This window comes from Podarcis cretensis, assembly GCF_951804945.1.
Source record: "Podarcis cretensis genome assembly, chromosome: 2".
Lineage (NCBI taxonomy): Eukaryota > Metazoa > Chordata > Lepidosauria > Squamata > Lacertidae > Podarcis > Podarcis cretensis.
Window position 1 is genome coordinate 108969539 of NC_137171.1, and position 14838 is coordinate 108984376.

The 14838-nt window shown below is 46.2% G+C and overlaps 2 protein-coding genes across 2 annotated transcripts in view; both read right to left on the bottom strand.

Moving 5' to 3' along the window:
- LOC307208693 (uncharacterized protein) overlaps positions 1–14838 on the bottom strand; it is a 188950-nt gene that overhangs the window by 40837 nt on the left and 133275 nt on the right. The gene's annotated exons all lie outside the window — the stretch shown is intronic.
- On the bottom strand, positions 7639–12836 carry LOC307208968 (uncharacterized protein). Its single transcript, XM_079964026.1, has 2 exons — positions 12580–12836; positions 7639–9273 (listed from the first exon to the last, which is right to left on the bottom strand). The coding sequence occupies exon 2, from the start codon at positions 9260–9262 to the stop codon at positions 8096–8098; it is 1167 nt and encodes a 388-aa protein (XP_079820152.1). The 5' UTR covers positions 9263–9273; positions 12580–12836; the 3' UTR covers positions 7639–8095.

Sequence of the window (14838 nt, forward strand, 5' to 3'; positions counted from 1 at the left end):
TCAAGGTAGGCTACATCCACTGCGTTCCCTTCATCTACCAGGCTTGTAATTCTGTCAAAAAACGAGATCAGGTTAGTCGGACATGACTTATTTTTCAGAAATCCATGCTGACTATTGGTGATCACAGTATTCCTTTCTAGGTGCTCACAGACTGTTTGCTTAATGATCTGCTCCAGAATCTTCCCTGGTATTGATGTCAGACTGACTGGGCGGTAATTATTTGGGTCCTCTCTTTTCCCCTTTTTGAAAATAGGGACAACATTTGCCCTCCTCCAGTCTGCCGGGACTTCGCCTCTTCTCCAGGAATTCTCAAAGATGACTGCCAGTGGTTCTGAGATCACATCTTTTAATACTCTTGGATGCAGTTCATCTGGCCCTGGAGACTTGAATACATCTAAACTAGCCAAGTATTCTTGTACTATCTCCTCAGTTATTATGAGATGTGTTTCCTCTGCTGAATCATTTGCTCCAAATTCTTCAGGTCGGGTATTGTTTTCTTTATCAGAGAAGACTGAGGCAAAGAAGGCATTGAGGAGTTCAGCCCTTTCTGTGTCCCCTGTTTGCATTTCACCATCTTCTCCTCTGAGTGACCCCACTGTTTCTTTGTTCTTCCTTTTGCTACGAACATACCCATAAAAGCCTTTTTTGTTGCTTTTAACCTCTCTAGCAAGCCTGAGTTCATTCTGTGCTTTAGCTTTTCTGACTTTGTGTCTACACGTGCTGGCTATTTGTTTGAATTCCTCTTTGGTGGTTTCCCCCCTTTTCCATTTTCTGTACACATCCTTTTTTAATCTTAACTCAGTTAAAAGTTCTTTAGATAGCCACCCTGGTTTACATTCCCCTTTTAACATGCACAGCAGATAGCTGGTTGCAGGCTTGTGTAAACCTCTCACTATCATACAATTCAGTACAGTAGTACCTCGGGTTACAGACGCTTCAGGTTATAGGCGCTTCAGGTTACAGACTCCACTAACCCAGAAATAGTACCTTGGGTTAAGAACTTTGCTCCAGGATAAGAACAGAAATCGTGCAGCAGCAGTCCAGCGGCAGCAGGAGGCCCCATTAGCTAAAGTGGTCTTCAGGTTAAGAACAGTTTCAGGTTAAGAACGGACCTCCGGAACGAATTAAGTTCTTAACCCAAGGTACCACAGTGTTGAATTGTATGTTCCTGGTAAGTTCCCTTTTATCCCCCTTAAAAGAATAAACACACAACAATCTTATTTAAAGTCAATAAAAGTTGTTTACTCATGTCAGTTCAACATTGGATCCCTGAAGGCAGACTTAGTTACAAATATATACAGTGGTGCCCCGCAAGACGAATGCCTCGCAAGACGGAAAACTTGCTAGACGAAAGAGTTTTCCGTTTTGGAGGTGCTTCGCAAAACGAATTTCCTATGGGCTTGCTTCGCAAGATGGAAATGTCTTGCGAGTTCCTGCAGTTTTTCCCCCTCCCCCCCCTTTTTCTAAGCCGCTAAGCCGCTTATCTGCTTATCCGATAAGCCGCTAAAAGCCGCTAATAGCGCTAATCCGATAAGCCGTCAATGGGCTTGCTTCGCAAGACGAAAAAACCGCTAGACGAAGAGACTCGCGGAACGGATTCTTTTCGTCTTGCGAGGCACCACTGTACATATGGATCTACCCCATATGGAGGAATGATTGCAGCCTCTGCTAGCTGAGAAGCTAGCAGGGCAGTCGAAGCTAGAAGCCGGTCAAACGAAGAAGGAAGTGAAAAAGAGAGAGTGTGGCAGCACGCCTTGTCCTTTTGTTACCTGGACATGTAAGCTCACGCCCACCTCTAGTCACATGCAAAGGAAGGATATTCCAACCAGGAGGAAACAGGAAGTTTTCGACTGGCTGGACCAAACATTCCACCGCATGTCCACTCTAGGAAAACAAGGAATGTTGTGCTTGACTGCTCTCAGCGGATCACATCCCACAACAAGTTACCCGTTCAGACCTATATTCTCTCTACAAAGTATCTTCCCCGCTGGTGTGTAAGGAGGGAAGACATCAGGGGAGATGCAGGAGCAGCGGCAAAACCTCAGGATTTAGAATGGCACTTTCTTTTCTCATCAGATGCTTCAGATGGCAGGGCGAACTGCAAAAGCACAGGCACCAGGGACCCCCCCCCCCCCCGATGAACCAACCCAGTGGCAAGACAGAGAACCAAAGCAACGTGCTGGGAAGAGTAGGTGTGGGTGGGGAAAGTGGGGGGTGGTGAGATTTTAAGAGAAAGGAGGGCCCATAGGTGAGCAGAATTCTGGCCTTCCTACCACAAGAGGGAGGGACGTACCAAGTCTCTCCTCCAGGAAAGAGGGAGGTTTGGTTGGGGTTCTGGAGGGTATGCTTAGGACTTGACTGCCCCTCACTCATTGACTCAGCTGGGGCCCATCTTAACCCCAGGCCATTTGTAAAACACCGAAGGAGGCTGGAGGTAAGACGCTGGTGTTTCCCCTGAAACCGGTACTTATTTACCTTTTTCATTTTCCGTTAGGTTTGCCTTTACATTTTGTGTTTGCTTCCTGCTCCTGAAACAATAAACGTCTTCCTCATTAGTTTGATTCAGAAACTGGTTTTTTTCTTTCGTTTATGACCACGAAAAAGGAGCCAGGGATTAAAAAATAGCGATTCTGTGAGTTAGTTAAATTTAGTCTGATTAGTTAAATTTAGTCTGATTCGGAAGCCTCCTTTCCCCCCTTTTAAGTAGACCAGAGCTACAGTTTAAAATAATTTCTGTATTTCAAAATGCATTGCTTTTGGTAAGCTACGCAGAGGTTGTCATTACTGGGTGGCATATGAATGCTGTTAGTGAATAAAATTAAAATAATTCTGTTTGAGAGGAAATCTGTTTTATAATTTATATTATCGATGGATTATTTAAATAAAAATTTTAATACAATTAAATCCGATTGCTCATAAGAGACAGGCCAAATGGTGGAGGGGAACCCCACTTACTCTATATCACAAGGGAATTATTTAGATATTTACTTCCAAATGTATTTACATTTTTTTTTAGGCTAGATAAGGTCAAAGAATGAAAGACAGGAAATCTGAAGAAGAAATAGGCAATGGCTTTGATGTCTTGATTTCATATATTTTTTAAAATTCTGCTTGGGAAAATCTGTCTAAGGAGAAGGCTTAGGGTCAACCAGGGCAAACAATTTCTAATTTAAATTTGGTCACTTTGATTCATCCTGCGTTGGTTATGCACACAATAATTATGTGAGAACTCCACCCACACAATATCTAACTCATGGCTGAATCCAAGGGTGAGGAACCAGTTTCAGCCAGTGAACTGACTCCAGTTGTGGACAGTCCCCAAGAGCCATGAGTTCACCTCAAACACCAGCGAATGGCCTCAGCCCTGTATACCTGAAGGAGCGTCTCCACCCCCATCGTTCAGTCCGGACACTGAGGTCCAGCTCCGAGGGCCTTCTGGCAGTTCCCTCACTGTGAGATGTGAGGTTACAGGGAACCAGGGAAAGGGCCTTCTTGGTAGTGACACCCACCCTGTGGAACACCCTCTCATCAGATGTCAAGGAAATAAACAACTATCTGACTTTCAGAAGACATCTGAAGGCAGCCCCATTTAGGGAAGTTTTTAATGCTTGATGTTTTATTGTGTTTTTAATATTCTGTTGGGAGCTGCCCAGAGTGGCTGGGGAAACCCAGCCAGATGGGTGGGGTAGAAATAAATTATTATTATTATTATTATTATTATTATTATTATTATTATCTGGCTATCTCACCTCTCTCCACTAACTAGGTCAGGCACAGGCAAACTTGGCCCTCCAGATGTTTTGAGACTACAATTCCCATCATCCCTGACCACTGGGCCTATTAGCTAGAGATGATGGGAGTTGTAGTCCCAAAAACATCTGGAGAGCAGAGTTTGCCTGTGCCTGCACTAGGTATTAAGTTACTGATGCAATATCATTCCACCGAGGGAGATCGTTCCACTGTCCAACAGCTCTATCAGAAAGGTCTTCCTGATGTTTAGTCGGAATCTCTTGTAACTTGAAGGCATTGGTTTGGGTCCTAGCTTTCAGAGCAGGAGAAAACAAGCTTGCTCCATCTTCCATGTGACAGCCCTTGAGATATTTGAAGATGGCTATCATATCTCCTCTCAGGTCTCTGGTTTTCTCAACCATTCCGCATAAGGCTTGGTTTCCAGACCCTTGATCATCTTGGCTGCCCTCCTCTGCACTCATTCCAGCTTGTCAATATCCTTCTTAAATTGTGGTGCCCAGAACTGGACACAGCACTCCAGGTGTGGCCTGACCGAGGCAGAATAGAGAGGTACTATTACTTGACATGATCAGGACGAGGTGTGGATTATGACCTGAAGCCTAGGACAACTTGGGACTAAAGTGAATCTGTCATTCTTTAAGAACAACTGATGAGGGCTCCATGCATGAACATATTCATTGGGGGGGGGACGACGACGACGACGACACATGAACATAGCACTGCCCTGTATGTGAAGCTCTCCCCCAATAATTTAATATTCCTCTTTGCTTGTGTTCCCACGGCACTTCAAGGCCATGGGTACCTTTTGTTTTTATTTAGTTAAGATGCAATGTTTTGTGAAGCCCCATCCCACAGTGTTTTAAAAATGTGAATTCAGTGTTGGCGCTTGATCCTTGCATTGATTTGCTAGGAGTGCCTTTTTCACCCTATATTCTAAACAGAAACACACACGCCTTTCCCATTTTCCCAAGAGCACCATTTTCAGTAGACTAGAGGGCACGGGCTTTCAGGACCAAGTCACACACCTGTTATTACATCGCTTGATAATTCATTACTTTGTGACTTGCAGCTAAATACAGTGGTACCTCAGGTTACAGACGCTTCAGGTTACAGACTCCGCTAACCCAGAAAAAGCACCTCAGGTTAAGAACTTTACCTTAGGATGAAAACAGAAATCATGCAGCGGCAGCATGAGGCCCCGTTAGGTAAGTGGTACCTCAGGTTAAGAACAGTTTCAGGTTAAGAACGGACCTCCAGAACGAAGTAAGTTCTTAACCCGAGGTACCACTGTATGTGAATTGCTTCCTCGGAAAACTAGCAATTGGAAGTGATGTCAGAGGATGGGAAAGCTGTCACTGATTTTGTGATACCCAGGTGAAATATAGAAGTAGACCCCTGTTAGATCAGGTTGATACGTCCATTTAATCCAGCCTCCAAGAGTAGCCAGCCAGAGGTGACCAGAAATCCACAATCGTGGTGTGATTGACAGCTGCTCTCTGCTGCCATCGTGCTTCCGCAGCATGTGGTATTCAAACAGAGTTCATCTGGACATGGAGGTTTCCCTGAGCATTTGAAAAATAGAATTCAGAATGCTGCGGCAACCAGTTTTGCAGATACATGCACCAACAGCTCTGAAACACGAGGGTCTTGAGATCTAATTGTGCTGGAACTGAAGGTGCACGACCTGGATAGTTTGGGGAGAAACACTTCTTGGTAAAGCTTCTTGAAAGAAGGAACTGTGGGTCTGTGGCAGGTCATTTGCACATAAGGTAAAGGTAAAGGGACCCCTGACCATTAGGTCCAGTCGCGGCCGACTCTGGGGTTGTGGCGCTCATCTCACTTTATTGGCCGAGGGAGCCGGCGTCCAGCTTCCGGGTCATGTGGCCAGCATGACTAAGCCGCTTCTGGCAAACCAGAACAGCACACAGAAACGCCATTTACCTTCCCGCCGGAGCCGTACCTATTGATCTACTTGCACTTTGACATGCTTTCGAACTGCTAGGTTGGCAGGAGCAGGGACCGAGCAACGGGAGCTCACCCCGTTGCGGGGATTCGAACCGCCGACCTTCTGATCGGCAAGTCCTAGGCTCTGTGGTTTAACCCACAGCGCCACCCGTGTCCCTAATACCACATATTGAATATCTAAACTGTTTCACCGGCATCCTGGTAAAGAGAGGTATCACCCCCTCCCTATATTGCAGATGGAAAGGAAGAGTGAAACAGAGAAGAATGGCTTGGATAAAGCTTGAGTTAAAGACTGGACCAGGGGACTTCATTATTCATGCCCTTAACCACGATGTTATATCAACAGATGCAATGAAAAAGGGGGACAGCCTTACAGATCGGAGGCAGAGAATCTGTTTTGCATGCAGAAGGTGCTAGGTTGAATCCTGGGCATCTCCAGGTATGGGTGGGAGAGAAACCTGTTTGCTGCCAGTCAGTGTGGACAATACTAAGCTAGATGGATCAGTGGTCTTGGCTTGGTATAAAGCAGCTTCGTAAAATCCAGTGTCTCCTTGCGCGGTGGCATTTTTTTTTTAATCTCTGGAAGCACGACCTTCCAATTTCCAGCTGTACTAGCACAGCTGACATCAAATTCAAATTAAGGCTTAACATGCATTCTTGAAAATTAACCCTATCAAAAAATGTAAAAGCATTTGCTTCAAAGGTCATAGGTTTAGGACAGGGGTCAGCAAAAACTTTTAGCAGGGGGCCGGTCCACTGTCCCTCAGACCTTGTGGGGGGCCGGACTATATTTTGAAAAATAAAAATAATGAACAAATTCCTATGCCCCACAAATAACCCAGGGATGCATTTTAAATAAAAGGACACATTCTACTCATGTAAAAACACACTGATTCCCGGACCCTCTGTGGGCCAGATTTAGAAAGCGATTGGGCCAGCTCTGGCCCCCGGGCCTTAGGTTGCCCACCCATGGTTTAGGATGAGAGTGTTAAAATAAACCAGCAGGTTCTCTATAAGAAATCCAACAAACTCACCTCTGCCCACCCCCAAATTCACTTTGCACCCCTCTGGATACTTGGATCTGCTGTCGTGACAGTATAATTGTTGCACTGAATGAGATGCTGTACAGAAAACTGAACACACAGGTGTGTGTATGATTATTGTTAATAATAATAATAATAATAATAATAATAATAATAAGCCGGCCATCTGACTGGGATGCCCCAACCACTCAGGGCAGCTCCTAACAAAGTATTAAAAACATAAAACATCAACCTGGCAAAGAACAGAATCTGTGCTGTCCCCACCAAAGGCAGATGATATTCTACCCTCTTATCTCTGGGGTGGGGAACCTTTTACAGGCCCAGGGCCACAATCCCTTCTGAGGGCCATGTGCCAGTGGTGGGAGGAGCCAGTGGGAGGAGCCAGGGACAAAAAGAGGCGGAGCAATAAATGTTAAACTTTGCCTTTGTACAGTAGGCAAGTTTCTGCATGCATTCGAGCCCCCCTGCCGGCATTGGAGTTCGAGGACAAAGTCAAGCCAGGCAAGAGCACTCAAGGAGAGGGTGGAGCAGGGTCAGTAGTGGGTGGGGCTAGGAAAAGTCCCAAGTGTCAGATAAGAGGCCTAGAAGGCTGGATTCAGCCCCCAAGGTCTAAGGCTCCTCATCCCATCTCTGTGGCGCTCTACCCCATCTGCCCGTTATTGATTGTGCACAAGCTTTTGTTCAGCCGATGACCACTGGAATTGCACTGACTTTTGTGATGTTAGCTATTTGAATGATCTGTGTGCTATTCGCCTGTCTCGCCGCCCAGCGCAGTCCCCAACATCCATGCCCTTTCCCATCACGCCCTTTCCATATTGCTCTCTGCGGCCGCTATATTTTGAAGAAGCTGGACGTCAGAAACACAGGCATTGCCAAGGAAGCATGTAGAAATCTACTTTATTCGCGTTAGCTCCTTTTGAGAAAAAGCGTGGGAGTTTCTCTGGTGAAGACAGAATACAGAAGGTTCCTCATCCTATCCCACCCATTAGAGAAACAGAATTGTCAGGATTTACCAGAACCAGATCTTTCTAAGACTAGATTTGGTCTGCGTTCCTTGCTACCCTATGCTCCATGTTCTCTATTCTGCGTTGCAAAAGGTTTTCCGGATGTTTTTCTCAGGCACCCCCCACCGTGCGTCAATTTTCCTTTACAACAGCCTTTCTCAACCTGTGGGTCCCCAGATGTTGAACTACAAATCCCATCGTCCCTAGCTAGCAAGGCCAGAGCTCAGGGATGATGGGAGTTGTAGTCCAACAACATCTGGGGACCCACAGGTTGAGAGCTGCCGGTTTGCAAGCTTTGCTAGCGCCTAACTGGGACTTCATCAGCTACGGTTGCTACTCAGAATCTTTAAGAGAGGTCTCCCTTTCGTGGATTTTCCGGTGCTTCCGAAGATTTGAACTGACACTGAAACCCCTCCCACACTCGGAGCATTCGTAAGGCTTCTCTCCTGTGTGCACTCTCTGGTGTGTGATAAGGTGCGAATTGTTGCGAAAGGTTTTCCCGCACTCAAGACAGGCGTACGGCTTTTCTCCCGTGTGAAGCCGCTGGTGGCCCACAAGCACCGAGCTGTAAGAGAAGCCTTTCCCGCACTCGGGACACTTGTACGGTTTTTCCCCTGTGTGAATCCTCAGGTGAGTGACGAGGTGCGAGTTCGTGTTGAATTTCTTGCCGCAGTCGTTGCACTTGTAGGGTTTTTCTCCCGTGTGGATTCTCTGGTGGATAATGAGGTCTGCGCTCCGGCAGAAGTTTTTGCCACACTCCAGGCAAAGGTAGGGTTTCTCGGTCATGTGGATTCTCTGATGACTTAGAAGACCCGATTTAACACTGAAGCTTTCCGGGCAGTCGGGACATTGATAAGGCTTCTCCCCTGTGTGAATTCTCTGGTGCATCACTAGGGTCGACCGTCTGCCAAAGCTTTTCCAGCAGTCCTGGCATTTATAGGGTTTCTCACCGGTGTGGATTCTCTGATGAGTAACGAGAGTGGAGCTCCTGCTGAAGCTATTTCCACAGTCGAAGCATTTATAGGGCCTCTCCCCTGTGTGCGCCCTCTGGTGCATAATTAGGTTCGAGCTGCGGCTGAAGGTCTTCCCGCAGTCGCAGCACTGGAAAGGCGGTTCCTTAGAGTGAGTTCTCTGGTGTCTGTTGAAGTTCAGGATCTGGTTGAAGCTTCTTCCGCAGTGAGGACAGAAAAAGGGCTTCTCTCGCACGTGGCTTTTCTGGTGCGCGATGAGGTGGGTACTCTGAACAAAGCCTTTCCCACACTTGGAACAGATAAACGGACGGTCTCCCGTATGGAGTTTCCGGTGCCGGACAAGGTCCGAACGGCGGCAAAAGTTCTTCCCACAATCAGGACACGTGTGTTTCTTCTTGAGAACTTGTTCTTCTGACATCCCAGTTCCATGCCTTTCCAGAAAGGCCTTCAGGTGAGGCGGGCTCCTAGCGCTGCCCTCTTTCAAGAGACTTTCCTGGTCGGTTTTCTCTTCTTTGTGTTGGGTCAACATTTTATCAATAGCTGAAAAGAAACAGAGAGAGAGAAAAAACGCAGAGATGAGTCGTTATTCTGTGTTGAGGACTCCAAAAATTGTTTCGTATTGCAGGGAGTCAGACTAGAGATTCATACAATCCCCTTATTGATGTTCACAATCCCTTCTTCCCATTTTCTCAACCTTTGGTGCATTGTTTATCGATAAAAAAAAATTTAAGCTGCTCTTTGGGTCTGACTTTAAGATGGAAGAAAGCAGAAGAGACTGAATGTATACATTGAAGTATATACACAAAATATCAAATGTGGTGACAGTAATAATGATACAACAAAGCAACAACACCATAAACTGGCTTATAAGTATAAAACCAAATTTACTAGAATAATAGCTAGAATAGAAATAGACTTGTAACCATTCAAACATCAAACATACTAAGGTGCCATGTGCAAGACAAAGCCTGGAGATACGGTAAACATGGAGTGGATAAATGTACAACTCTATCTTAACAAGTTACATGTGCAGTAAACGTTATACAGACTGGATAAATGAACCGTTCAACAAGTAGCGTAAGTCCAATCACAGAACGGCAACCCCATGCCGCCACAACGGCAAGAGTAGCACACTGGAGAATATGAAAAGGTTTTTCAAAGTCAGTTTGTGGTGGTGTTGTTTTTTTCGTATACATTGAAGCCATCTGGACATATAAGCAGCATACTTAGCTCCACAATATATCAAGGACCGCCTCTTTCCATATGAACCTACCCGGACCCTGAGATCATCTTCTGAGGCCCTCCTTCATGTACCTCCTCCTCAAGAGGTCCGGAGGGTGGCAAGACGAGAACAGGGCCTTCTCTGCAGTGGCTCCCAGCCTGTGGAATGCTCTCTCCAGGGAAGTTCGCCTGGCGCCTTCATCATGCACCTTTAGGTGCCAGGCAAACACATTCTTTTTTAACCAGGCCTTTGGTTGACCTGATGGACATCTTATCCCATTTTGAAATGTGACTCTTTTTTGGAGGGGTGTTACAGTATTGGGTTATCATTCTTATTTTGATTTTATATATTGTGGTCTTTTCTGTGAACCTCCCTGAGACCTCTGGGTATAGGGTGGTATATAAATTCAATCAATCAATCAATATAAAGTGATAAAATGGTTTACATGATAAAATGATTCCTTTTCCAGACTGTTCTGAAAGTTTGCCTCTTGTTTTGTTTTCTGTGGTTATGCTAAAGGTAAAGGTAAAGGGACCTCTAACCATTAGGTCCAGTCGTTACCGACTCTGGGGTTGCGGCGCTCATCTCACTTTATTGGCGGAGGGAGCTGGCTTCCGAGTCATGTGGCCAGCATGACTAAGCTGCTTTTGGCGAACCAGAGCAGCGCACGGAAATGCCGTTTACCTTCCCGCCAGAGCGATACCTATTTATCTACTTGCACTTTGATGTGCTTTCGAACTGCTAGGTTGGCAGGAGCAGGGACCAAGCAATGGGAGCTCACCCTGTCGCCGGGATTCGAACCGCCGACCTTCTGATCCACCTGCGTCCCTGTGGTTATGCTACTCCCTCCTTTTTCTTTCTCTTCGGGGTCCCAGTAGAACTCACTCATTGCTGCTGGAGTGAACACCATGGGTGGCACCCACCCAATTGATAATGCCAGTCCTGTCCCCGACATACCACAATTTAAGAGACATATTGACAACCTGGAATGTGTACAGAGGAGAGTGGCCAAGAGAGCCAGTGTGGTGTAGTGGTTAAGAGCGGTAGTCTCGTAATCTGGGGAACCGGGTTCGCGTCTCCGCTCCTCCACATGCAGCTTCTGGGTGACCTTGGGCCAGTCACATTTCTCTGAAGTCTCTCAGCCCAACTCACCTCACAGAGTGTTTGTTGTGGGGGAGCAAGGGAAAGGAGAATGTGAGCCGCTTGGAGACTCCTTAAAGGGAGTGAAAGGCGGGATATCAAATCCAAACTCTTCTTCTTCATCATCTAGGGCTCTTAGTAACCACAAGCTTCACATAAGTCAACAGTGAGATGCAGCAGCCAAAAAAAAAAAAAAAAAAAGCTGATGCTATTTTAGGCTGCGACAACAGAAGTCTAGTGTCCAGATCAAGGAAAGCCATAGTACTGCTCTATTCTGCCCTGGTCAGACCACACCTGGAACACTGTGTCCAGTTCTGGGTGCTACAATTTTAGGAAGGATATTAGCAAGCTGGAAGGTACGCAGAGGAGGGCGACCAAGGTGATCAAAGGTCTGGAAACTGAGCCTTATGAGGAACGGCTGAGGGAATTGGGTGTGTTAAACTGGGAAAGAGGAGATATGATAGCCATCTTACAATATCTCAAAGGCTGTCACATGGAAGAGGGAGCAAGCTTGTTTTCTCCTACTCTGAAGGGTAGGACTCGAACCCATGGCTTCAAGACCCTGAGCTGCCCCACACTCCCCAGTCCCAGATAAGCAATCTATACTGGCTGGCCGTGCCCTGTGGGTGGCATTACAATTGCAGAGTTAACAGGGTGGCACTGCCAGCACACATAAGCTGAGCAGGCCTGGAGCTCTGCTTGGCGCTGTTCTCCAAATCCCGCTAACTAGGAACTGGGGGAGAATGCTATGGCCAATTTTTCCCACACTTCCTCAAAGCCTGTGGCAGTCATATGATACAGTGATACCTTGGGTTAAGAGCTTAATTCGTTCTGGAGGTCTGTTTTTAACCTGAAACTGTATTTAACCTGAAACACCACTTTAGCTAATGGGGCCTCCTGCTGCCGCCACACGATTTCTGTTCTCATCCTGAAGCAAAGTTCTTAACCCGAGGTACTATTTCTGGGTTAGCGGAGTCTGTAACCTGAAGCGTATGTAACCTGAAGTGTATGTAACCCGAAGTACCACTGTATATCTCAGCCCGTCCTACCTCCCAGCGCTGTTCTTAAAAGCAAAACGTGGCAATTTCAATACACGCCACCCCGATTTCCTCGAGGCTGGGTGAGGCTGCTTGTCCTAATCGTGAGAATCCCCCCTATTTTCGCACGCGTGGAGAGAGATCGCGGGGATCTAAATCGCCTGCCTCGTTGGCGGATCTACCCCTCCAGCAGGTCCTAGGCTGCGGACAGCAAAAAAAAAACACCCTTTCCATTCATCCGTCGTTCTGCTTTTCTCCCAACCGAACCGCTTGGGCGCAGATTGGGGGGCTTCCTCGCCCCCAGCCTTGCTCGGCCCCTGGACGGGCTCTTCCCCGGGGCGATTCTCCCCCCAATCTGCCCACCCTCCGGCCTTGCAACGAGACTCGACGGGCTGCACGGGAGGAGCTAATGGCCGCCGCGGCCCAGGGCTGCTTGCTGCGTCTCACCTCGGTCGGGCTCGGGCTCTGCAAAGCGGGATCCGGGCCCTTGCGGCAGCTTGGCGTCCCCTTCCGTGCAGGCGACCCCAAGATCCCTCCCCAGCAGGGGGTCCAGCTCCCGTCGATCTTCTGGGATCGTGGGCGGGAGAAGGGAAGGGCCCCGGTGGATACCGTAATTCTCTCGCCACCGCCGCTTCCTTCGGAAAGAAGCGGACGAGGAGCCCTCTGCTGGACGCTGCCTGCCTGCGCCAGGTGTCGCTCGTGGCGTCTAAAGTTAGGGAGGGCGGGGAGAGGGAGTCTATCCCGCAGCTAGGGAGAGAGATAGAGGGGGAGAAGGTCGAGCTGTTGCATTAAGAGTCGTGGGATGCAGAGATTTCTCTTGCAGCATTGCGGCATAGGAAGAAGAACTCGGTTATGATTCATTGGTTGGTCTTTAAGGTGCTACTTAGTTGGTCTTTAAGGTGCTACTGGAAGGAATTTTTTTATTTTGTTTTGACTATGGCAGACCAACACAGCTACCTATCTGTAAATGATTCATTGGGCTAAAGATATTGGGTATAACATACAGTTGAGTGATTGGGGAAAACTATGGAAAGAAGGTTTAAAATTTACTGCATGCAATGCCTTAAAAGAAAATGTGATGAAAATGATGTATAGATGGTATATTACACCCATTAAATTAGCTAAAATGTATAAAGTTAGTAATAAATGTTGGAAATGTAAAGAAAAAGAAGGAACATTTTATCATATGTGGTGGGAATGTAAAAAGGTGAAAAACTTCTGAGAAATGATATATAATGAGGTGAAAAAAATGTTGAAATATACATTTATTAAGAAACCAGAAGCATTTTTACTTGGCATTGTAGTAGATGATATAAATAGAAAGGATTCTAAGCTGTTCTTATACGCAATGATGGCAGCAAGAATATTATTGGCACAAAAATGGAAGCAAGAAGAATTACCGACGAAAGAAGAATGGAGGATGAAATTGATGAACTATGCAGAATTAGATAAACTAACAGGAAGAATTCGAAACCTGCGGGACCAGAGATTCACGGAAGACTGGTGTAAATTTACAGACAGCATCCTATGGAGACCGCCTCGCAACCCAAGTACTAAGGGATAGGACTGTTTGCTTGCTTGCTTGTTCCCTTCTTAAAAGTTATACACACCCCTTTATTGTTTTTTTTAAAGACCCCTCAAAATGGTTTTACTAAAAGATTAAATTGAGGAAAATTTGCAGCAGTGCTTTTTAATTTTTTAATTGCTTTTTATAAATAAGGGCCAGGGCCTTCTCAGTGATGGCTCCGACCTGGTGGAATGCTCTGTCCCATGAGACCAGGGCCCTGCAGGATTTAACTTCCTTCCGCACGGCCTGTAAGACAGAGCTATTCCTCCTGGCTTTCAACTTGAACTTAGCTTGATCTTTTATTCCCCTTCCTTCCCTCCTCCTCCCCTTTTTATGAAGATTACTCGCTCTGGGATCCCACAGCTAATTCTCCCCTGGTCTCCTCGCTGGCCCAAATAGGACTAATTTAGCCAGCTAGCCCTGGTGATCATCTAATGTTTATTGGATAGATTTCCCCCCAAAATTGATTTTTGAATTCTGAATTTATTGTTATTCATGTTTTATATTGTATTTTATGCTGTTTTTTGTTGCATCAATTATGTGTTTTAAATTTGTTGTTAGCCGCCCTGAGCCCAGTTTTTGAACCGGGAAGGGCAGGGTATAAATAAAAAAATATTATTATTATTATTAAATTTATACGCTGCTTGATTGTACAAAACCCGGTTTACAGAAGAGACAAAGTTATCCATTTAAAAAAAAGATGACAGTGATTTAAGGCCAATGCACACAGAAAGTCGTCGGCTGCCTCCACAGTAGTTCAAGTCACACATCTGCAAGAGTAGAATACAGTACGGTGTTTTGATGTTCTTTCGGGATTTAAGACAACATCTATCAAGGTTCTTGACCTGTGCATGCATGCGTGCATGAAAGTGTAGATGTACATACAGTGGTACCTCGGGTTAAGTACTTAATTCGTTCCGGAGGTCCGTACTTAACCTGAAACTGTTCTTAACCTGAAGCACCACTTTAGCTAATGGGGTCTCCTGCTGCCAGAGCACCACCGGAGCCCGATTTCTGGTCTTATCCTGAAGCAAAGTTCTTAACCTGAAGCACTATTTCTGGCTTAGTGGAGTGTGTAACCTGAAGCGTATGTAACCCGAGGTACCACTGTACTTCGTTCTCAAGAAGCAGATGCAGAA